Source organism: Toxotes jaculatrix, chromosome 4, assembly GCF_017976425.1.
Source record: "Toxotes jaculatrix isolate fToxJac2 chromosome 4, fToxJac2.pri, whole genome shotgun sequence".
Lineage (NCBI taxonomy): Eukaryota > Metazoa > Chordata > Actinopteri > Toxotidae > Toxotes > Toxotes jaculatrix.
Window position 1 is genome coordinate 17385615 of NC_054397.1, and position 24914 is coordinate 17410528.

General features: G+C 40.4%; 1 protein-coding gene across 2 annotated transcripts in view; it reads right to left on the reverse strand.

Annotated features, from left to right (window-relative positions):
* LOC121180391 (E3 ubiquitin-protein ligase SMURF2-like) overlaps positions 1-24914 on the reverse strand; it is a 60649-nt gene that overhangs the window by 15811 nt on the left and 19924 nt on the right. The window contains exons 2-11 of one of the 2 annotated variants that reach the window (XM_041035764.1): positions 20017-20055; positions 18008-18116; positions 12031-12164; positions 8184-8249; positions 7286-7370; positions 7043-7126; positions 4921-5132; positions 2826-2910; positions 1515-1673; positions 480-533 (exon numbers count right to left, since the gene is read on the reverse strand). In XM_041035764.1, the coding sequence (XP_040891698.1) occupies positions 480-533; positions 1515-1673; positions 2826-2910; positions 4921-5132; positions 7043-7126; positions 7286-7370; positions 8184-8249; positions 12031-12164; positions 18008-18116; positions 20017-20055 (1027 nt within the window). Of the gene's footprint in view, positions 1-479; positions 537-1514; positions 1674-2825; positions 2911-4920; positions 5133-7042; positions 7127-7285; positions 7371-8183; positions 8250-12030; positions 12165-18007; positions 18117-20016; positions 20056-24914 lie in introns of both variants that reach the window. The other variant, XM_041035763.1, reaches the window with a different exon arrangement.

Below are 24914 nucleotides of genomic sequence, written 5' to 3' on the forward strand. Positions count from 1 at the left end.
ATCAGGGTTGACCTGAAAGTCAACTCTGAGGAAGGTTACACAAAATGTGCACATACATACATAATAGCACACCGACTATACATTCCCATGTGGAAGACTATCCCAGTCAGCATTTTCTCTTTATGATATGTAACTTTGTGTGTTTGTGTGTGTGTGTGTGTGTGTGTGTGTGTGTGTGTGTGTGTGTGTGTGTGTGTGTGTGTGTGTGTGTGTGTTTGTGTGTGTGTGTGTGTCTGTGTCTGTGTGTGTGTGTGAAGCTTTGAGTGACTGCCTGCTGAAACTGCTTTATACAGACAGCTGTGGTGAGAATTTGAAAATTCCTGTCAGCCTGTGAGTGCTGATTGTATTGTTCACTTGTATGTATGTCACAGACCACAAGCGAGTGTGTGTATGCACTAATAGTAAGTTGCCTGCAAGCAAGTATGTGTGAACGTGCACGTTTGTCTGCACAAATATCTGTGTATGTGTGTGTGGGTTACCTGAGGTTAGTGTTTTGGCTGTCCATGGCCACACGGGAACCATTTGGACTTGGGCTGCTGGAGAAAACAGGAGGGGAGAAGGGAGTAAAAGACAGAGAAAGACAAAGGGGGAGAAAATGACATAAAAGAGAAGGTGAACGACAGAGAAGAAGATTGGAGCAATGAAAACAACAGGGGATAGAATTTAAAAAAAGGAACAGTGAGACAGGACAGATAGGACGAAGGAAAAGTGATACAGGGGAGACAAGTAAAAGGACACAAAGAAACAGAATAAGGGGAGAGGAGACAGGAAAACGAGGAGAAGGACAAAAGGAAATGTACAGAAGAAGGAGAAATAAAAACAGCACAAAGGCAAAACAGATCAGGGAAGAGGAAAGGGGAAAGGACAAACAGAGGAGAACAAAAATATAAGGTGAGATGAATAAAGCCGAGACAGTCATCAGTGATTATCTTACATCAGACATATTCATTGCTGGGGGATTCATGACTGTGGTGTGTATCACAGGTTCCCTAACAGTTTTCCCCCTCATTTCAGGTTATTCCAGCCTCCCCAGACAGGAGTCATCACGTCCATTTCCAGGGCATATGGCGTGAGTGTGAAGCTACTTTTAAAAACACTAAGCTGCCAACAGTCCTGGGCAGAAAATATGAACAGAGCAGAGCCATCTTATCTACTAAGAACAATGAGCTGAACAAAATGTTTGACTTGTTTAAAACCTCTGCCTAAACATAGGTTTTGTTGACGTCTGGTATCTTTTCTGATCAGCAGATTTAAAGTCATAATCCCTTGGTTGTTGTTTCACTGAGATTATTGCTGTTAATTTCTGTATTTTCGTCACCACTAGCTTGAGTATTCAGGGTGGAGGGGACTTTCTGTTTTGGATGAGTTGTGCAGAAGTAAACTGCTGCTTTTATGTAGAAAGATGCACAGACTGGAACAAAAAAAAAAAAAGGACAATTTTATTTGTCCTTTACAACAAAAATGTAAACCACTATATCCTGTTCAGGGGGCTAAAAGACAACCGATACACTCACTTGAGTACTAGATGCAGGTTAGCAGACAGCCGCGGGTCTGTGAACTGTGTTGTTCGATTGTTGTGGTCGACAAAGTAGACGCGGCCGGTGGCTGTGTTTCTGATCTCCCAGCCTGGTGGCAGTGGGCCAAGCTCCTCACAGTTCACATTGCTTAGGTCCCTGAACAAAATAATTAGAAGCCATTAGCAGCAATGATTCTATACATAAAATGCAATTAAAACACTGACCATCACACTCCAAGTGTCTTAAGTACTTTAGGATTATTATTATGAATTCAGATTTTCATGAAGTCCAACATTAAACATGTGACCCTGACATATTTCGTGATAGCAGTGGTGTAAGTGATTAAATGTTGGTTGGCATTAACATTTACACAAAAGGTTGTATGGTAGAAATTTTTTTCTACCAATCAGAACACAGGACAATTCCCTTTAAACGGACCCAAGAGCATCAGCAACATTAACATTGCGATTATCCTTCAAAGTACCTGCTCTAATTTCTTGATTCTTCTTCTGTCCTGTGCACTGACAACCTAAGTCCTGATCTGGGACAACACCGTAGCCTAAGGAGGTCTTGTGCCTTTGTGTGTGTGTGTGTGAATACTCTGTCCTTGTGTGAAGTGAGGACACATCACTCAGGGACAAAGTGCATGCCTCACTGCACTCATCACAACATACTGGGTCATTTTAGCAGCTCTCTCCAAAATGACCAAGCCCAGAGTTGCTGCTGTGAGTTGGACATTACACACATGTGCTTCATCACTGAGCAGCAGCTACACCGAGCCATGGCCAAAAATGTAACGCAATAGCACTGCCTGCAGTCTCTAGTGAATTGACTAGTGGGCTACAGAGAGTTGGTGAAACAGTGTGATAGAATGCAGAACCACTGGCCTGTGGTGTGTTCAGCTCAACATCTGTCCAAAAATTTTCTTCCAGCTCCACATCGGACTCAGAGGTCATTAGTTTGGCTGACCCCGACTTGAGCCTGAAATTTGACTAATAAGACTGTTTTTGAACACAACCCTGAGCAATTAAGTGAGAAATTAGGTCTGATCCAACCCAGTCAAGCCCAGTTTGGTCCTGTCAGTTTTGGGAATATATGTCAGGTTTCATATTAGGATTAAAACAATACAGGCTGTCAGCACTATGGTACATTTATCATGTGTTTAAGTCATTACATTCTTAATTCCTCAATAATTATGCTCATATTAATAGCTCTTAGTAACATTTATCCAAAGAAGCACTTTAAAAACATAAAAATCCTAACATTAAGGATGAAAAATATATAAGAGTAAATATACAAAGAAGTTACCTGGGTACGCGGGGGTCATGCCAGGTGCTGACTCCAGTCTGTGTGTGGAGGAAGTAGACCTGGCCCTGCTGAGTTGTTCTTTGCTCTAAAAAGGAAGAAAATTGGTTTTAATTAATATGTCAAAAGGCAAAAACAGCACTGAAACAAGCTTGGAACTGTTGTTCTGTAGTCCAGTCCAGGTGGGTACAAGAACGGAGAGTTAGTTTGTGTATTTTGGAGAAGGGGAAGTCTGTTTATAATTGATGTGACAGACAAGCTGCTGGGACAATGTTGAACTTGTTTTTTAAGGTGTGCGCCAATGTAATCAATTAGTTCCTCTCCAGTCTCCAGAAGGCCTATCCCAAGAGGAGGGGGAAAATAAAATGTTAGGGAAATTTATCAAAGACTTCCATGACTGTTTTTCCTTGCACAGAGTTCCTTGATGCATCATAGTCGCCTTGTTTTCTCTTAAAGGTTAGTGTGTGCACTGAAAGTCATCCACCCCTATTAATCTCCAAATCCAAAGGAAATGGAAAGGAAAATCATGTCATTCATGCCAAACCCACTAATATAATACACTGTAAACAAATAAGGGAACCGATTTCACCAAGATGAAATCGAAGGAGAACGGTTCTCATTTGTAATCCGTCACTGGATTTTTTGGACCTTTGGTTCCATCCAGCTCATGGATGAATGGAGAGTGAGTGTGTGAATGCTGGCACAGAGTGTGTGCGCTGCACGGGTGTGGTGGTGCTCATGTGTGTATATATTCACCCGCTAATCCATCACTACCCCCCACCCCAGCTTCCTACTGGCACAACTCATTTCCTACCCACCTCTCCCTGTCTTTTTTCCCCTCACACATTCCCTCACACGTTCCCTCTCTCTCTCTCTCTCTCTCTCTCTCTCTCAATCTCTCTCGCCACACCCAGCCACTGGTTCAGAGGGTTCAGCTGAGGAAGAAAGCTCACGAGCTGTTGGGCATCAGTGACTCATTTTGTCCGACCTCGGCCAGCCTCAGTGGACACAGCAGGACATTTCAAAGGGGGCACAGGTCCAAGAGTGCCATTCTAAATCACTGGCATACAGCCCCACACTTAAAATAATAATTTACTTTACAGACTCTGTGGGTATTGTGGGGTGCACTGTGGCTGACTGTGAAAAGTGAACATTATTCTGAAAAAGCTTTGAGATGTTGGAAAATGTACTTGCTTCTGCACCATTTTCCAAATGTGTTTAAATGCTGTAAGTAGAATAAGAATTACTGTACAATAACAAAATAACCCGCAACTCAGAGTGCCTTCTCTGTACTAAACACCAAGCTATGAATCGCTGTGGGAATTTCAGTCTGTAAAGCCAAAACATTCAAACACTGGAAGTGTTTGAAAACAGGAGAGGAGAGATGGAGTTATTAACACACAGCAAGAGCTGAATACATTTGTCATGAGGCGGTGCTTTGGGAAGGACTGAGAGGGGAGGTGGAGGGGGACTAACACAGAGTACAAGTAGCCTGAGGACAGAGCAAGGGAAAAGGCAGAGGGAGAACGAGAAAAGAGGATACAAAGGACATTTAAGCTTCATTCTCATAATTAAAAGAAAAAAATGTTAAAAGTATCACTGCCTCCAGGCAATACACGTGATACAGCCCAAGAGCAGGTCACCGTCCCTTTGATCTGAGTATCTTGTGCTTTTGTGGGTTAGATCTGGGACCTCATCAGTAACTCTGGTCACTGTACAATGCAATTTGACTACAGCTTGACTGATAACCAGCCAACACATTCCAAAATGTTAGAAAAAACACCATTCTCAGTTTAGCTGAGCGTAGGTATTTGATCACCCTCATAGACCATTTTCGTGAGATTTTCCACATTAGTTCAGTGTGGGCCTGAGCGGCTAATTGTATGATGATTGTATGATCACAATAGGACAATATAATGCGACGTCACAGACACTGCCTCTTTATCATGGTATCTTCAGGGCTCAACAAGAGGAGTATATATGCAAAAATAACAAAAGACTTTTCTCTAACTTACAGACTGGATTGTAAACAGGCAACCAGTTAATGGAGGAAGAGATTATGTTTGTGTGTGTGTGTGTCAGTACTATGGTCTCTCACCATAGCCCTCAGGCAGGTCAGGCGGTGTATGCAGGTGTGTTCGACTCATGTAGTTACGGTGCCGCTGTGATCGAACCCGTCTCTCCTGGATCCGCTGTTCACCCGGTGGGCCACTGGCCTCGGCCCCATTAACGGGTGTCATCACTGGTGTGTTCTCGTCCACCACGCAGCTCAGCGGACGTCCTGATGGGCTGGAGTACTCTGAAGCTGGCCTGGGAAAGAGCAGAGAGTGCACATGTTCATGTGTATACAGGCTATGTATGTGTTCTATGTGCTCTTTTAAGTTTGTAATTTTCACCCCTATTTCCTAGTTATAGTTTTCAAATATATATATCTATTAAGTTATACAAATAAAACATTGGAAATAATGAACACTAAAACTATTTTAAGAGAAATCTGGCTAAAAGAAACCAACTTTCTTGCTGTGAACTGGACAAATAAATTGACAAGAACAACATCAAGTGTTTGTTTTCATTCTCAAGAGTTACACGCTTGGTGGAGTGTGTTAAATGAGCGGGTGATGAGTGGTTTTGGTGAATGTATGTGACTGTGCACCACATTTACCTCTACTTGCAGGAACCTGGGTGTGAAGGGTGCAAAGAGATGTGTTAAAGTGCTTTATAGGCGTGCTAGGGGTTAAGTTTTAGGTGTAGCATGGTTTATTTCTTCTTGTGATGTCTAGACATACACACAAGTATAGTGTAATTATTGGAAAACAGCTTGTGTCATCAGTCCTCAAGGGGAGAAATGCATTTCATGGTTATGGTTAAGACCGAAGTGATATGGACGATTATGGGTTGCATAGGAACAAAGTCCTCATAAGACTACAGCAGAATCTTAAAGTGTGTATGCGTGCTACTGAACAACTTCTAGAGCAGATATCTGATACTGAGACTGCTTACTCACTGTGTGTGCGTGTGTGTAGCACGTCTGAGCGCTGTCTGGCTGACCGGAGTTACTGACGCCTCGGCTATCTAGAACCTTGGACCCTTTTCTGTCAATCCACAGCCCACCTGCTCCCCCCCTCCACACAGCTCTCCCTCCCTTTCATTTCCTCTTTCTCCATGCTCATTTAATTCCCACTTCTGTCTCCATGTTCTATCACGCTTCCCAGTCTAGTCCTCCAATGTGTCCTCTCACAACAAGCTGCAAAACCATCTGCCTATGAAAAAACAAGTCCAATTTTACAGTATTCCTTTTTATTACTTGGTAGGTTGACATGTAACATACTTGCAAGTAAAAGACGCTTGCAAAAAAATCTTTATATTACATTTTATATTGCACAGTATTTGCACTATTGCATATTCAAGATAAAAAATGAAGAAAAAAACCTGACCAACCTACTGCATTCCTCTTTTTCCACTTCACTCACTTTATCCTGTTGTTCATTAGCCCTTTCTCTTCAGCCACTCTGTCATTTCTTCCTCCTACACAGTCCCTACCTGATCATCTTCATTCTTAACATCATCTTTTCCACGTCCCTCAGTGACCTACCACTTAACCTTTTCCTCACCATTTCCTGTTTGTTGTAACTCATTCTGCTGAGCTGCTTGGGGGAGACAGTAGAGGTGTGTATGTGTAAGAGTGGGTGAGGCGAAGGGGGACTTTTTTTTTTTTTTTTTTTGCATACTACCCTAACGGCTCCACTGATATGGGCCAAGTAGGAAGGCGACAGTTGTTCCTGCAGGAAAAGGGGCCAAGTAAAATCTGGCTGCCTGACTGGCTGGCTAGTTTATTTACGTGAGTGTATGTATGTGTGTGTGTGTGTGTGTGTGTGTGTTGCAGTGGGGTGGGCAGCTAAGGAAACTGACAGCAATTCACTCATTACCGACAGACTGTTATTGTTGTGTTGTGAGTGGAGCTGAGTGGAAGTTTTTTTTTTTTCTGAAAAGGGAAGTGGAGGAAAGTACAACCACTTAATTGAGCCCCCTGCTTTTTGTAAAAGGTCAAGTTTGTTGTGGATTACAATTGTATGACTGCTGCACTAAAGACAGGCAGCAGAATATTATGGATGATATGATTTGAACCACCGGAAAGCTCCCATTTTAACATGGCTCACTTACATAATATTCTACACCATTTGAAATCATAGTTGGGAATGTATGCATGTCTGCAGATGTACCTGGTAGGTCTCTCCCACTGCGTGGTACGTGTGATGTGGTTCAGGTACTGTATCCTTCCAGAAGCTGTCCTCCTCTCTTCCCAGCTGGTTTATGAAGTATTAAGACAAACAGGCGTGGAAATGTTTCAGATTTGTTATAAAGAAATGTCAAAAATGAAAACAAAATACTTTGTCAACTTTTGCTACCTCTAAGAACATGGGGACTAAAGCTCATTTTAAAGGAAAACCTGTAATAACACTAACCCATCAGGTAAGTCATTGTCAAACAGACGACTGCAGTCCACCACTGGTCCTCCTGTCCCGATGCGATCCCTGGACTGAAGACTTACTACACAGTTAACCAAGACAAGGAAGATTGTAGGTGAATAACATTTTCCTACCCATACTGCTAAAATAAAGATGACTAATATTTAGTACATGGCATGTGGATTCCAATTCCACTAATGCTTTTATACATTATTGTCTTTTTTTAATATTTGTCACATTTCCTTCTCTCTTCTGACATAAATGCAAAGGCAAAAAATAAGAAAATAAAAAGACTAGGCAACAGATATTAAACATATCCCTGTTTCTGTATTATAAAGCCAGAGAAAAAACAAAAAAATCCTTTCTGTGGTTCAGTGGTTAGGTAATGAACTGAGTCAGAGTATTGAGACAGACTGTGCAGTCTGGGTCAAGTTGTGTTTTGTAATGTTTAAATAATACAATGCACTGAGACATCCAGACATCCAGAGTTGTGTTTGACACTGACATTGGTTCAACTTTTACCTTCACAATTGTAAACACTGAAAAATGTTTTGTATGTGAAAACTGCAACATATATATAGATAACTGAGGATGATTTAGCTATTTGCAATAACTAAACTCTGTGTTCATGTTTTGTATTGAGGGACATGCCATGGAGTAGTTCCAACAGTTTTTTCTAGCTGTTGATTACTTCAGCGTTTTCAGACAGAGAAACTGTGGGATGTAACTGAAAGAGTTCACCAGAACTTCCCACTAACAATTCTCTGAAATCTGCAGTATACTGGAGCCAGAAATACAAATTGCCACGGTGGTTTTCTTTTATACAGATACACACGTATTGATGGCTTGACTTGTTCTTTATTCTGGCATATGCAGCTGAAGTTGTGTTTCTTACCTACTATCTGTCCTCTCACAGTATCGTTGTCATTAGGGCCCAGCTTATTCAGGTCCAGTCTCTGATCTGCAGGGGAAAAAGCACAAACAAAACACAAAACCACTGATTCTGTCCCCATTTACAACCATGAACACTGCAAAGTGGATTTTCAGGTATTAAGCTCATGTGTAACTTTTAAATATTTATGAAGACAGAGGATGTTACAACCCTAGAAAGTTTTTCTTTTATACAGGTTTTCATTTTACCTTGTGCTGCAGTGATCACCAGGTAAACCTTCACACTGTTAGGTGCACTTGCAAACATTGCAAGATAATCTCAGATTGTGTTCAGCATTTTTGGCAAACAACATTGTGGTATTTGTTGTCTGTTTTTTTTTCCCTGGAGCCCTCTTAACCAGCAACCTTTTAAACAGGGCTAATGTCGGTCTGAACACGGTCCCACGGGTTCAAGGGAGGTGTATTGAGAAACTGCCTTCTATTGCATACTATAGGGGTATACTTCACTGTTTTGTGTTCTGAATGGTTCAATTATGTGTAAAGGGCATTTACATGTTTTGAACAGTGCTGCACCTTGTTAAAGGAGGTTGCACAGTTCTGAAAATCCAGCAGTACCATTACCAACAGGGGACAAATTGACCCATGCTGATAAGCTTTTGTAACCCAAGCTGAGATAAACTGATTTTTTGAAATTCATGAATTCATTATTTATAAAATCCAGTAAGATCCCTCAATTATTTTTCTTATGCACGAGTCAGTTAAGATTTACTGAATTATCCAGTAAAATCTCTGATTAAGACTGCATGCTAATGTGCCTTTAAAATGTTAGAAAAAAAAAATGCAACCCTCTGCAGAAGAAACACCTCTGCAGCTTCTCCCATTTTGTGTGAAAAGATATAAATATTGAGATACCAAATGTTATCAAATTTGGATGCAAAATTTATTCACAATCTTGCTGTTTCTCGAAAAGTAAGAGCTCATTGTCTGCTCAGCACAGGGTAGAACTGCCAAACACAGACAGCACAGGAACACAACACAGGAAGACTCTGAACAAGATCCAGACACAGATACACTGCAGTCTCTCTCTCTCTCTCTCACACACACACACAAAATCCCACAGGAGACTAGTGCATGACCAGTCCAGCTGACCAGCACAGGGACCAGGAGTGACATCAACTGGTATCCATTAACAATGAAACCTGTCTGTGTGTGTGTGTGTGTGTGTGTGTGTGTGTGTGTGTGTCAGCAGGGTAAGAGTCTTTCAGGGATGTAGGCTTACTTCAACATGAAAAACTAAAATGTATTCAGACATAAGGCAGCATGAGTGTGCAGGGGAGGGGGAGAAGAAGGGAAATCTGCAGAAGAGGCAGAAAAAGGCAGAGTGAGAGTGAGTGAGAGAAAGGGAGATGAAGAGATGCCCCATTTCTCCATGTGCTAATGCTAAAACCAAATTCAGACTGGATTTGTGATGTCTCTGTCACGGCTTGCCTGTATGATTTATTATGCACATGAAATAGTATGTCTGTTTGTATGTATGGGCTAAGCAGATCTCAACAAACCAATTACTTGTTTCCCGACTTGTGTGTGTTTGTGTATGTGTGTGTGTGCGCATCTGTTCTGGATACGTGTCTAGACTAAACAGCGATGGTCTAAGCCTTTCATGGCTAGAACAGTAAGCAGATTTTTCTCCTAAACAAGAGGGAAACAGAGAGACACGACATTTACAGACCTTTAACCACAAGCCCTCACCACCCCATGCAATTGCTCAGAGCTATGATAACTGTGTGTTACAATGAACTAAGCACATAAATGTGTGTTAGTATGTGCATAAAAGTGTGTTAACATGTGCATGTACTCACATGAGCTGAGTGTGTTTACGTACTGGTTAATGTAGCTCTAGCACATCTGTCTCTGTGTGTGTTTATATGTGTGTGCACATGTAAAAACTGCAGTATCACAATCAGCAAATCAGTAAATATAATTAGCCATTACATCAACACTGTCAATACTACAAACAAGTAAACAACAGGGTTCAAAGAGTGGCAGACTAACGTGTAGTCAGCAAAGTCATTTTGAAAAACTGGTGGTGTGTGTGTTAGTGAGTTTGTGGGTTCAGAAGTAGGGCAGAGGACTTAGAGATTTGTGACTGCGATGCTACAGGAAGTGGAGCTCAGTGTAGAGCCAGACAGACCTCTGGTAAACAAGCACAACTGTGCTGGATCCCCTTTTGGTTTGCAAGAGTGCGCGCAGGGGTGGGTGTGTGTGTGTGTGTGTGCAAGAGTGAAACAGCTTTGTGAGTTTGTGTTTTTGCAGTGGATGACGAATTGAGCTATGTGTATGAATATGCCTTCTAGGAACCGAGGCAATTCCAGTAAAGTCTTTTGTGCGTGTATGTGCTGTTTCTATGTTTGTGTCTTTGTGTGTGTGCACATCTTGGCCAGACCACAGACTGGGCACTGTTCATGTGTCTGCAGCACACAGGACAAGGATAAAGGATAAAGGATAAAGTGAGCACTGGTGTTTTGTCAGAGATCATGTCTGCCTGTCCACTTCCTGTGGCTGCGATAAAGTATAATTTCTGCCATGTTTGCTGTACAGTAAGTATCTGGTCTGGAGCCTAACTGGAGCCTATACTGCCTGTTTCTGGAAGTTGTGGGTAAGCCTAAGGGCAAATCATGTGGCACCCAGGGGGGTAAAAGTACGGCACCAGGCTTTCATGGCCACCAAGGTCCCTTTTGTGGCAACACTGATGCAGCTGTGGTTCTTGGTGGATTAGGGGGTGAACTTTATGATCCAAGAATGTCGGTTTGGAGCAAACAAAAAGGTTGTTGGAAACTATTCTGAACTCTAATGTGAGGCATTTAGTTTGACAGTTTGGAGGCTGTTTCATATGGGCCAACCAAACTACAACTGCCTAAATTCATGGAAGTGTCCAACTATGCAGGTCGGATAAAAAAGCATCCAACAAATGGCAATTACATTCAGACAGACATGGCTGTGTGGAACAGATGAATGGAAATAGGGAAACGGCTGGAGACATAAAAAGCATACATTGACTGTGTGCTTAAGACAGGTTAGGAAGATGGACTGAAGGAAAGGAGGAGAACAGTGGAAGGAATGTTAATTTGACAGTACAGACTACAGTTAAGTGCACATGTGTCAGTATCCGCTGAACGGCACTGCTAACACAGCAGACACCGTGGTCATGTGGACTGCACGGAGAAAATAAGAGTCTCAATCAATTGGAAATCAAAGGGCATCTTGTTCCAAATAGTGCCAATTACTATATCAGCAGGACTAAGCCTGTAACACCAAGAATAAAAGCTATTTGTTACCTTGACAGAAAGTTGTATCGCTCTAAAATGAATTGTGGCTATTGATTTAGTCCCAGGTGCCAGATGTCTACAGCAGGCAATATTTCTGATATTTGTTGCCTAAAGGTATTGCCTGTGTACTGTGGCCATAAATCTTACAGAAATGAATGGCTGGCATAGGAGCAGCAGCGGGCTAGGCGCTGGGGATGCAACAGCAGCACTGTTGAAAGAGCAAAACATGTAGCAGCAGGCTAGCTAGCTATCACACTGCTGCAGCCAGATAAAACACAGGAAAGACAGTCACCCTGGTTCCCATACACCACGTATCACTCTGCTGTTGAAAACATTCATCTGTCTATGAGTGCAGGATGTATGTACATACATCACATTAAAATCAAAACAACTCTATTGTCTACATTTGTTTGCAAGAAAGAAATTCTTCTTCAGCCTGCATGACATTCAACATCAGATCAAAGCAAAAACCAAAAAAGCACTAACACTTTTCACCCAACCACCAACCAATAAACAGGTACTTACAGCCAGTGTCTTTGAGTCTGTTGATGGCATTGGACAGGAGGCGGACACAGCCCAGGAAACCTGCGCCCTGCTTTTTGTGGATCTTCTTGTGGTTCCACACACTGATGGTGATTGAGTCTGACTTTCCAATATATCTGACGGGGAGGAGAAGGAGTGAAAGAAAACAAGTCAATAAGACAGAAAAGTAGAGGTGAAAAGTAGTTGGATTTTAATGTTAATAAGTGGAAGGATCAAGTGAAACATGGTACATGATTTTGTGCACATGACGGGGGCTCAAATATTAAGGAACTAGTTTTTTTTTAAATCTACTAACAGGATATGAAACTTGGAAATTAACTAATACAACTTTTTATTTAAAAAAAACTTTTCAATACATGAACACAAACTGATGAAAAATATACAAAAGAACTTAAACTTCTATTTTGCATCTCATAACCTCTTTTCCCAGACAGCATGAGAACAATGCACACTGTGGTTACAGTGTAGACTTTCAGACTGTGTAATGAGGCAGATTACCTGATTTTAAAGTAACTTCTGTATATGTGCTTGTGTGTCTGCAGATTTAGCGCAACTGAGGCCAGTCTAGTCGTGGTTGAAGAACAGAGGAAGTCCCTGTGAAGTGCTCGATCGCTGTCTGAGATCCAGACAGCTCTTACAGTAAACACACACACAGTTCAACATTCAAATGCACAATCACACATTCAATGACACACACATGTAATTACAGCCTAGCAGCTAGCTGATGTGAAGCTCTATATTATGCTGTATATCACTTGCAAGGAGTGGGGTTTCCCTACTAAACACATCAAAATGTGTAGGTTTTAGTAGGTAAGCCAAATCACAGCAGTTGGCAAATTGTTGCACTAAAATTAAATTACAACCTATGTGGGTTGTGGATCTTTTTAAGTGTCCAGTGATTTAGTTTCTAGCTACGGCCTGAAAATCTGATCAGGATGCAGGAGCAGGGTAGCATCTTGGCACTTTCATTTTTTTCTCTCTTAGCAGATGCTGATGTGTCTGGGCCTGTGCTTTGTCGCACATGTTAAATATAATCTCATGCTTCCCAATAAATATTTGATGATAAACAGAAGAGAATGCTTTATTTTTCTACAAAAGCTCAAATATTCTCCTCCAATAAAGGTGAGTTAATTAAAACTTATTTGCCCAAGACTTGGATACTTATAGAGTAGGAACTATTGGAGGTAAGCTGTGCCAAATTCATTATCTTTTGTAAAAGGCTTCTGTCACACCACGATGTGGAGGTGAGTTTACACAGAACATTTAACAACTTGGAGGATTTTTACTCAAATATGAAATGAGAAATTAAATAAGGCTGCTGAATAATTTTGCTTTTATTTGTGTTTCTAATAAAAAGCAGCGCTGCTGTTTACTTTGATCGGGCCAATTTTGACTAAGGTCATCCTTGTTTAGGATGTTCTGCGTTTCAATGTGTTTCACTGTGATGTTATTCAAATCATCTCTCTGAGGACATTATACTGTTCTAAGTTTAATCTCATCTCTTCTTCCTTTCACACAATGTGGTTGTGAGGCCACGAAAGTGACTTAGCGTCTGCGGACAAGAGAGCAGGCACACTAACGTTATTCAATCACTCACAACTGCAGAGCCAAAACAGTGTTTGGAAACCTAGTCATTATATAAGATTGCAGGTACTGATGTAATTATTACGACACCGCTATCAAGAGAAATTTTGTAGAGATGCGTGCGGGCTGAACTGCTAAAAGCAGAGTAAACTTTCACAAGTGATTAATAAGGGGATCACAAAGCAGATAGAAAATGACACAGCATAACTACAGACTGAACTGACTGTTACTCCCTGTCTTCTGTACATGGTTGTTGGCAAAATGCAAACTCCAAAGACCACAGTATACTTGGTGTGGAAACTAAATCAGTTTGCTTTATCCAGACAAAAGGACGAGCATTTCTGAAAAGGACTGTTAGGTTATTATGAGCTTTTATTGTATCTCTGTGCTAACATGGTTCTTAATCCAAAAAACTTAAAAAAAAAAAAAAAAAAAAAAAAAAAAAGTATTTCATAAGGTCATAAAGGTTTTTGGAAGTGATAACATAATAGCTGCTAGATGACAACAAAAATATTTTTCCAGAGTAATCAAAATAATACAATAATTTCCAAGTAAAAGTAAATGTACCCTTTAATGTAATTAGAGCCATTAAAGTAATTCAGTCCCAGATAACATTACAGACAACATTAATTACAAATTAATTCTTATCTACTAATGTCATAATAATGTTAATGTTATTAGATTCATTTTATTCTTAAGAGATCCCTCTTGTGAATACTGTACAGGGTAGAAACAGACCATTATGTGCAGGGTTCACTTAGTGTTACTGGCACGTTCCCTTTTGTATTCATTGGGTTAAAGGGGACCTTTTATGTTTTACCTTATTGTCTGTCATATATATTATTTTGCATTGTTGGATGTCTGTATTAAACATGGTCAAAGATTCAAATAATGAGGTAAACCTACATAAAAGTCATCCGTGTGAGACAAAAGCTCAGGTGTAGGATTGCTCTGTTACGGTTACCAATGGTTTTTCCTACTTACGTGACGAGCTGGCGTCAGCTAGATTTTATATTTCCTGTCAGGAGACAGGCATATATAGAAACATTTTAATATAATTCATATTGTAACTGAAAGACCAAATCCACCATCATGTCTTACAATTAACAGGTAAGGGGCATAGAATTTACCAAACAGAGACGTACTACTGTGATCTTTGTGACTGATGATGTTCGTGCTGTCCACTCTCATTTTCTCATGTTGGGACAGATTTGAGAACCTGCCAATTCCAATTGATTTTGTTATGTTACTTAGTTTCACAGTTTGCTTTCAGAACTTCCACACCAGTAAGAGGATGAGGCAGCACTCACAAGTGCTAGGTGCGCTGCCCCTTGGTAGACTTCTGGATGTTAAGCCAGTCAGAAAAAAGTGGACTTTTAAGGAGGCCTCTTAAGGAGGCTTGAGCTAAAATTGCCTGTTTCTGTCAGAGGCTCCACTAGGGGCTACATAACAGGCAATCTGAGATATATACAGATTCTTTTCAGCTATGAATCATAAAAAAAACCTGCTTTGCAAACAAGAACAAGAAACTCCAGAATGATGAACTACTAGACACTGGCGGTCAAGCACAGAGACAACACAGAAACAATCTCTCTCCATCTCTCTCTCTTGCACACACACACACTCATTTCATTAGGTGGTTACGGCAACAAACAAAATAAGGATAAGCACTCCAAATCCATCAGACAGCAGCAGTGGAGGGGAAAGAATTCTTGGGTCAAATTCAGATTAGCTTTCCAGAACATACTAAATCCAGACCTGCAGGACTTCCCCAACTTTTTCTTGCCAGGGAACATACATTACAATGGGAAATCAAAAATATAATTTCTTTCCAGATATATTTCATATTAATATTGGACAACCTTAAGTTGTTAACATCTATAAAGACAAAGATAAATCAGAGTGGAGATTCTACTGCTCTGGTTTATCCTTAGCAAGTACCTTGATCTGATTTATGTAGCTGGAGTTGATGCCAAAGAATTCATCCTTACTTCCCTCAAAACTTACTGTTACCTTACTCTTACACTGCCTCAATACCTCAGTTTACTTCTCTTCTTCCACTTTTGGGCATGTGCTCCAGACTTTTGCTGCTTCTCTTAATGAAAAATTGTGAGGATTTAAGCAATAACATCACTTAAGTAATAACATCACAGAGCACAATAAGTTCTGGGTGAAATGCAGGCACATGTGGCATAACTGCTTCTTGAAGCTGGCCAAAGCTCTGCCGTCAGTGCAAGGCTGAGTAAGAAAAAACAGTGAGTATATAATCAAAACTAATCCCATTTCTAGGCATAAAGCAAACAATTTGCCTTCTGTTAACATTCTCTCCAGTGTCAATCCATGTTTTGACTGTGCAAACTCACTGGATGAGGAATGAAGCCAAGAGAAATCTTCTTCTGTTCCTCACTTTTTGATTATGCTGTGGGTGGGTACGAGTGTCACACAGAACTCCCAAGTCTTGTGGTAGGTAGGATGAGTTGAAGAGAGTCAACTTGGCAACCACAACATGTACAGCATTTAGTATAGATTGAAAGCAGAGAGAGCAGAGAATGAATCTGCTGCTCTAACCCAAAAAATGCGAGGAGTTGTACTGAAAAGGCTGGAAATTGGAGGCCAAACATGGAGAAGGCAACTTGCCAAAACCAGACCTACATACTACTATGAGTTCATGAACTTTCAACACTTATAAATGTTTTCAAAAATTTGGCTTGGTCAATGTGTCCTCAAACATCTTCTGCCAGGGACACCAATATGAATCACAGAGCATCAGTTATAGTTTAAAAAAAAGGTAGTACTTTTGTAGGGTAATTAAGATACACAATTTAGTGCATCATGGCCCTTGGCAGCATCAGTGTCATGCGGGAAAAGACCACACCTCCTATAGCTGCAAGCTTGAGTTAGGGGGTGTGGTGAGCTGGCAATCTGCCAAGCCCACACTCCCATCTGCTTTCTATGGCATGTTAGCCATTTCCTGAACCAGAGGAAGAGGCCAGGGGTCGCTGGCGGGGAACACACTCCTCCAAGAGGGTGGGGACCCAGGACGGAGAAGAGAATTATGTAAAAGAGGAAGGGGATCTGAGGTTGATGTTTACAGGCGAGAAGCAGCATTGCAAAACAGGTGTGCGTTTGAAAATGAAAGTGTTTGCCCATAAAGGCCAAATGTATCTGTAGTTACATGCAAATGATAAAAACACAAGTGCAGTCACATGTGCATGGATGTTTTCAGAATTCTATTTTCTGATTAATCCATCATCCAAACTGTCGCCTTTCCATTTTCTGTTGAGCGACCATGCATGCAAACAGCTCTAATTATAAAATCATATTTGCTGCTTTTTTCTTAAGTGTTTACCTTATATCTACTCACCTTCTTTCATTTGTTAATTCTTCGCCTGCCTTTCCTTTCACAGGTCTTTCTTTCCCTTTACTACATCTTTCCAAATCTTTATATCTGGCTTTCTTTTCCCTTATTCTTTCCCCTTCTTCCCTCCATCTCTCACCACTAAATAAGCTTGGTTGCCAGTGGCTCCTTTGGGTCCTTTGGGGTGACCACTCCTTGTAACAGCCTGTCGACACAGACCTCAGCACAGGGAACATTCGCACCACACAGCCTCAGTGAAAACACTTAAGTACATAGTTTCATAGGGGCACTTGTGGAGTGTTATGTTCATCTTGCTCTAGTCTTCTGGGGTTCTGAGGCCAGTTGACAATATAATGACCACATTTTGCTTTAACTCTACAATGTAGCCAGCAAATATGAGTGGCTTTTCCCTTCTGTATCCCTTTTGGTTTGTTTGACCACTGCATTATTCATAGACTTTATTTGAAATACCAATGATTTGCATTTACATTTTACACAGAGACTGAAAGCGAAAGGAGAGCTTCCTTCCTTTCAAGAATCATGTTACATAGATTCACAAAGAGGTTATATTGCTCACCCTGAAAGAGATTACTAAAATAAAGCAGCACTCTGAGAATCTGAGACAGACAGAATTTATATCAGTATGAGTTGTGTTTTCCTCCAGAAATCTCATATGAATATGTCTGGTGAGGCCTGTGGCGTGGAATGTCTAAAATCTCGCTCTACAAGATGTTTTGTTCACATGCAAAACATCTCAAAAGGTTTAGAGACGGGTGTTTCTGCACACAGAAGTGAACCTACATTCCTGAGACACTTGTCATAGTCACAAATCAAAACCAGCATAAAACATTTCTGTGACAACTATGGTTGGTTCTGTCCTGTGCTGTCATACACAAATCCATCTTTAACCCCCCCAAGCACAAGCGCACACACACACACACACTCACATGCACACAGAGAGCATTTGTTTGTGACATACAGAAACATATCACACTACTCCACATCCTGCTGACTTACAGATCATAATGTTGATTCCATTTTGGGTCCAGCGTGTTTCTCACAGTATCTGTAGAGTGGCATTGTCCTGAACCGTCCACCACCACTTTGGCAAAGGGATCTGGCAACCCTGTAAAAGTAGACAGAGGAACATGAAGGAGTTTTGTTTAGCAAATGTTCAAACCTAGCGAGGTCACCAATACCCCTTTACATGGAGGGAACCTGTGTGTGACGGTGTGACATGACTGCAGTCACAGATCTCTTGTTGTCACCATTCACAGAGATTGAGGTAAGCATCTGTAGTTCTATACACTTTAATCTTGACCATAAAATTATACACCATTACTTTGCATACTTTGTACCCATTAAAGTTACTTTTCTTTCTGCAATGTCTCTCACTTTTTTAAGACTAATGGGATAGCCTGTCAAATGCCGTTAAACATTAAATTCAATCTCCATCTCTAATCGAAACACTTGTTGACCAAAGCCAAGCACTGCCTGACCTGAATTCAACTCAGGTTGGAATAGTGGTCATGAAACCAGGTCAATGGCCCATTCTGAAAGGCCACAGACACACAAAGACACTGTGCTGTGCTGTGCTGTGTCAGCCTGAGGGGGGTATATAAATGGACACCAGAAAGGTCTAATGAAGTAAGCATCCTGTTTTGTGGAATTTGGTCGTCTTCTTATTTCATATGGGTTATACTTTTTCTAACTTCAGTTAATCTTGGGTCAGTATGACTAAGATTATCACTGTCCAATCTCTCAAAGCATATTTCAGGACAGACTGGTAAAACCTGTTTTTTTTTTTCCACACTTACTCTTCACCCGATTTTTGTAAGAATACAATTAAGGTGGCAAGCAAACACTGTTAATAAAACATTCTCCTGTATGAATCCTTTGTGTGAAACATTTACACAGCAAAGAGAGGGAGCACAAGTCTTTTACAGTGTCTTATTCAGGCGGAAATCTGATAAGGGATTGTTCTTGGTGTGTTTATCTGGCGTCCTCTGTGTTGGCCTGTGTGACTGTGCATGTGTGTAGGTGTATCTTAAATGTGTCAGAGCATTTACCTCTGGGCACCGATACTTCACACAAGTCAAACCTGTTCAGTCACCCTTATGCTGTCCTGGGACTTCACTCTTTGTAGTTGTGTGTCTGTGTGTATGCATGTGTGCGCATGTTGGACAATAATGAATCCACTACTGTCTGTATCCATGACTTCCAGGTTAATGGAGAACCAACCTACTGGGTAAACACCCTGCTACTGTTGCAATTAAGTGCTTTTACCAAGACCATAACTGGCAATTAAGGTAAATGTTGTGGGTTGGGAAAGGGTATCCGTTTGTGAAACTGTCTCATCAGGAGAACTAAATAATACATCACCTCTTACATTAACGCCAGCAGCAAAGAATAGCCGTCTCTCCTGATCACCTAAACAGAGATTGATGAAAAGGCCTAAAGCTAAATGTTAACTTACAGTAAAGTAGAAACCACAAACAGAACCAAGTACAACTTCCTTCTTTGGATGCCCTCCAGCCGTCCAGAAAGTCATTACAATTTTTGCATGTTAGAGAACTATTGTGGCGTGGAACTCTTCAGTTTATATTCTCATTAGCTTATGTTCTAATAGAAAGTCTGTACAACTAAATGCAAAATCAGAAGTTAAAGTGTCTTTGTGTCAGAGTGGAATGCACATTTATTTTCATGAAACTGCAATTAGCGGTCATGAGCTTAACTAAATAAGGTGTCATTTCATTCCAGTTCAATTAAAGCCATTTTAATTAAGTCTAGTGCTTCTGTACCAATGGACCTGATATCTATTACTAGACGTTATGTTAGCAGTGCGTCCCTGTGTGTGCCAGACCTCCTGGTGTGTATAACAGACAGACAGCTCCTAAGGGACTTCATTTACAGCATGGCTTCAAATGAAAAAGCCAGCAAGCTGCCACTGCTGACAAAGCCCATTTTAATGCACAAGGGGGCGAATTGGACAAGAATAGCAACACATAAAAATAGGCTTTACTTACGGAAGAAGTCTTTCTTTGCCAGGTTCTTTGCACACAGGACTGGAAGACAAGAAATACAGAGAGGTGTTAATGACAGGTTAAAAATGAAATGTGTATCAGTAAAAAAAAAAAAAAAATTAGGTCAAACACTGTTGGCAAAAAACCACAAAACAAATTAAATAAAAAGAGCAGGACTATAGTATGTGATATTACATATATATTCTCTTTATATTAAACACATAAGTCATGGCAAATGTGTTTCAGTCTTTACTCATCATCAGTACGTCATGGAGCATGTTGGTGCATCATTAGCTTTCTTTCTGCTTTTAAAGCTGTTTTGTGCTTCACTTCCTTACATCTCTCACCCTGCTGGTGATATTACAAACGCTCAACAAGATTCTACACTTATATTATATTATTATTTTAAAATAACAGCTGTAATGTGTAAATATTAGCTAACATTCTGAATATGCCAACTGCTTCTCTGGTAAAGATTTCATTATTCATCAATTTCTCTCTTAGCTGTGAAATTTGACACAGTTTCCTTTCAGTAATTACTGCTGTCTTTTTGCCACCACTTTGGTTTGTCCATCCTCACTGACCCATCACAGGCCAGGAGACCAATTCTGAAAGTTTCCGCTTGTAAAATATTGAGCAGACAAGCACTCTTTCCTGTATGAAGCAAATCCCTGGGGGTATGCATCACAGGCAACATACAATGGCTTTCAGCGGAGACAGAGAAAGAAAGACAGCAAGTATGTGCTTGGGTTTGTTCTGCAGTTGTCTTTTTTTTTTTATGTCCCTCCCTAGATGTCTCCCTCCTTGTGAGTTGTAGGGTCTAAGTGAACTGAGGCAGGCTAGTGCTTTCTTTGGAGCTGGCTAGACAATCCTGTGACAGTTATAGAGCGAGACAAAGTAGGCCAAGCGTCGACAATCACGAGCAATGGCAGAGAAAACTAACAAAATGGATGTAACAAAAACAACAGTGAACTTAGGACATGAGAAAGGGAGTTAAATAAGCATCACGGACTGCCAGCAGACAGACCAATGCTCTAATCACTTGTTTGTCAGTGAATTAGAGGTGGTACTAAGCTCTAAGCAAAGAGACAGAAAAAAAAAAGTCTAGAAAAACTGTTCAGTCTCTCTGCAAGTGTTTCAACCTATTCATCCATGTTCTTTAGCCACTGCTTACAATTCATGGGCATGGGCAGGCACTTCCAATTCATTATTAATACAGGTACAGGTGACTCCTTTCTTTTACAATCATGTCTTGGCCTTAGACAGCAGGCAAAAGAGTACCTGCCTTATCTGATCTGGAACTACAAAATTTATGTAAAAGTTAAAGTTCAACTTTTTGACCATTTCAGATATTTATATGAAAATGTCATGATACAGGCATAAAGTGTGACTACTTACATATAAGAAATACATATATTCACTACTTCATTCTGCAGAACACTGGCCTCCTTAATTTAAAAATTGTGTAAGCAAACAGGAAACAGGTTACCTAAGCCCCCCAAAAAACCCAAAACACTGCAATCTCAGCTCTGTGTGAAAGAACAATTCATCACAAAACCACTTTGTCATATCAGAGGTTTTGTTATTACTCCATCTTTCAAGCACATTAAGACCCTTATACAGCCAAAACAGTGGTGTGTTGGACACATCACATGTACATGGATTACACAACAGATCATGTCAAAGTACATGAACCTGCCACGAATGAGAAACAAGCATCACTTCCGAAAAAGATGCGGACAGGCCCGGGAAACCAACCTCGCATTACGACCATTCAATGTGGAGACCTTGACAGTGACCAAAATGACACAGTCGCACAAATCAGACAGAATCACAACATGGGAACAGACAATCTCAACACAAACCAAATTACACTGACTGGGCCGACTGAATGAACACTAACCATCAGCTTGTCAGGGGAAATTACACTGCCAAAGCCGACAGTATGGGCGCAGGCCAAATCGGAGGCAGCCAGAAAAACCTCCTGTGGGACAAAACGGACACCATGTTGTTGGCAGACAGGAGAAAAACAGGAGAAACAGAGGCCTGAAATCTTGGCAGAACATTTGTGGGCAGAGAATCCAACTCAGAAACAAAATCAGCCACCAGAATATATATATACATATATATATAATATATATATATATATGAGAAAGTGTTTAGGCTAAGGATGATGACCCATTTAAACTTTGCTGGCCGATTTTGTTTCTTTCTTTGTTTCTTTATTCTTTATATGGCTAGTTATAGCACAGAGCATATGCTGAATATGTTTGATCTTGTTTCCAAAAACCCTAAACTACTAGCCTCATATTCAGACTTAATTGCTATGTTGTTTCACTTCATTCATTTAAATGAGTCACTGAGCAAACTGGAGATGTGGGTGGTAATTTAAAGGTCAGGAACTAGGTTACTAAAATATTCCAATATTTCTGAACAATGAATAACTGGTGGCAGTTGACTTGCTGTGGGTACTCACTACATTCAAGAGCCAACACTGGTAAGTAGCTACCAGGCTGAGCTGAGCATACTTGGGTCTCTTGTTACCAAACTATGCTAATGAAGATTAAGGGATTAACCTGCACTCTTCGCCACTGTCTCGGCCACAGTTGCCACAGAGAGTAAAGCCTCTCATTGTTATCAGTGGCCTTAATAGACTGTTCTGCCAGACACAGCAGGCTGCTGCTACCGATGGCGATGAATATGGTCAAAGCGAGTGTAAATTACACAGTGAAGCAATAATGAAGCAATATCTCTGAAAACTTTATTTTCAAAAAACAACCAGCAAGATTTTTATGATTTTGGGAAGCACAAAAAATGTGCCTAAAAACAAATTCCACTGATCCAATCTGATCTTATACCAGTTCTACAATGTACACTGTGAACTTAATGGTGATTTTCTACATTAGAGCTAAAGCAGCCTGTCTCAAATAAATTAAACAGCAAGACAACAAGCTACTGAGCCTAGCATTGTACCTCACACAAGAAGTCTGCATTATAGATGGACTGGTGAACTGTAATTACTGAAATCTGGAAAAACCCTCATTCTCAGAAGGCCTCATTGGCTTCAGCAGTGAAGTGAAACAGCAAAAGAATTGCCATCAATACTGTAGGATAGTAAAAAGAGTAATTAAAAACAGAACAGACAAGATGAAAGAAAATAGGTTATGCATTAGTTCTAATTACCATCTAAAATATCATGAGTTGGATAGTGATAGGGAAATAGGTTATTGATTCTAAGAATCTGTTAAATATTTATTTTTAAGCCCTAGTTTAATTGATGTAAGTAGTTTGTAATGGTCTCAAAAAGTAATACAGAGGAATATTTATTGCCAGTCCAAAGATGTGGACTAAATACCCATACTGCACAATGAGGACTAAATACAGTGTGATGCATTTGTGAGACCTGTTTTCAATTACTCTGTGTCAGAGCCTAAATTCATACACCGTTCTAAGACTTTGCATATTTTGAAAACAGAGGTGGTCTGACAAATGTTCCGGAAAACTCTGAGGTACTGTAGCTGATATTACCCCCACAGATTTAAAAATCATTTTACAGTAGCCCCACCAGGATTTAGATAAACATGGCTAAATATGTTGATAATGTTATCTGGGCTTATGCCGACTCTGTGCACAGTGGATCCCAGCATCAATGAGGAATCAAATCTCATCTCAGCACCCTGGGTGTTTCCAACAGTGTTGAATAGCTGCCACGTGAGCGGGCGGGCCGTGGTGACCCAGGGCTGGCAGAGGACCAGACTCTTTCAGATCCTAATACGGAAAGCTAGGTCAACTACGAATCAGTAAACGACCAGGAAGCCCAGGGGTGAAGCTGTCCTCTGTGTTGTCCGCGGATCATCATCTCTACCACAAACCCCCACTTTAACACTGAGAGGAGAGACAATAAATCTGGCTGCACACCAGTGCCCTGCAAACAACTGAGGAGAGGAGCTGAACACAATCATCTGCTGACGATACATCAACATCGACCCTCCTGAATATTTTTGGAAGGTGATTCTGCAAAGAAATTTCTTATGATGACTACTGTTTGATAAAAGGATTGCAAATTATTCCCGATCTTTTGGAAGGACAAAGCTCCTCAGAACATCTGAGTAACATTTTTGTCCTATTTTAGTTCCTTTTTAAACAGCACTATGGTTGCAAAACAAAAGGGCTAAAATAAGACAGTTGAGTAATATCCTAAAGTTACAATTACGTAAGCAAGCCTGTGTTGATGAGTGCTCTTTGACTGACAAGGTCTCACAAGTTCTTAACTGATGTAGACTGCTGATTTTCCAACCAGGTTAAAGATACTGGTGGCAACTGCTAACCCTGTAACTTTACCAAGATGGACTAGGGTGTTCTCTACCTTCTCTGGTTCTGATGTGACACTTTCTAACATCTATCCAATGACAGATTTCAATTAAATTTCAACTGTGATTTTTTTTTTAAGAGTTTGCGAGTGAGAATGTGACTGTGTTTCAAAAAGACACAAAAAAACACTTTCAAAAAGACAAAGACCTGCATGCAAGGCATTTCAGACCAACAATAATATGACAGATATACAGTACCGTGGAAAGGTTTTAGTCTCTTTAGGTGTTTAAATTCAGCAACAGAGATGCTTGGAACAACATGCTAAGCACATAAGAGAATTTTTGCTGTTTTAATAGCAAAATGGTCACGCCAAAAACATTTATTTGGTTTCGTTTTGTTTTTTTCTTCTTCACTACACTTTGAATGAAGTGAACTGATAAAAACTATTAATGACATTTAAGTAACTAAACTACTTTACTTAATTGCCTTTAGAGAGTACACATTTTGCACAGTACTCTATTTTCTTAATGATATAAGACCCACATATTTTTCAGTATTTGTTCAACATATAATTGTACTCATGTTCACAA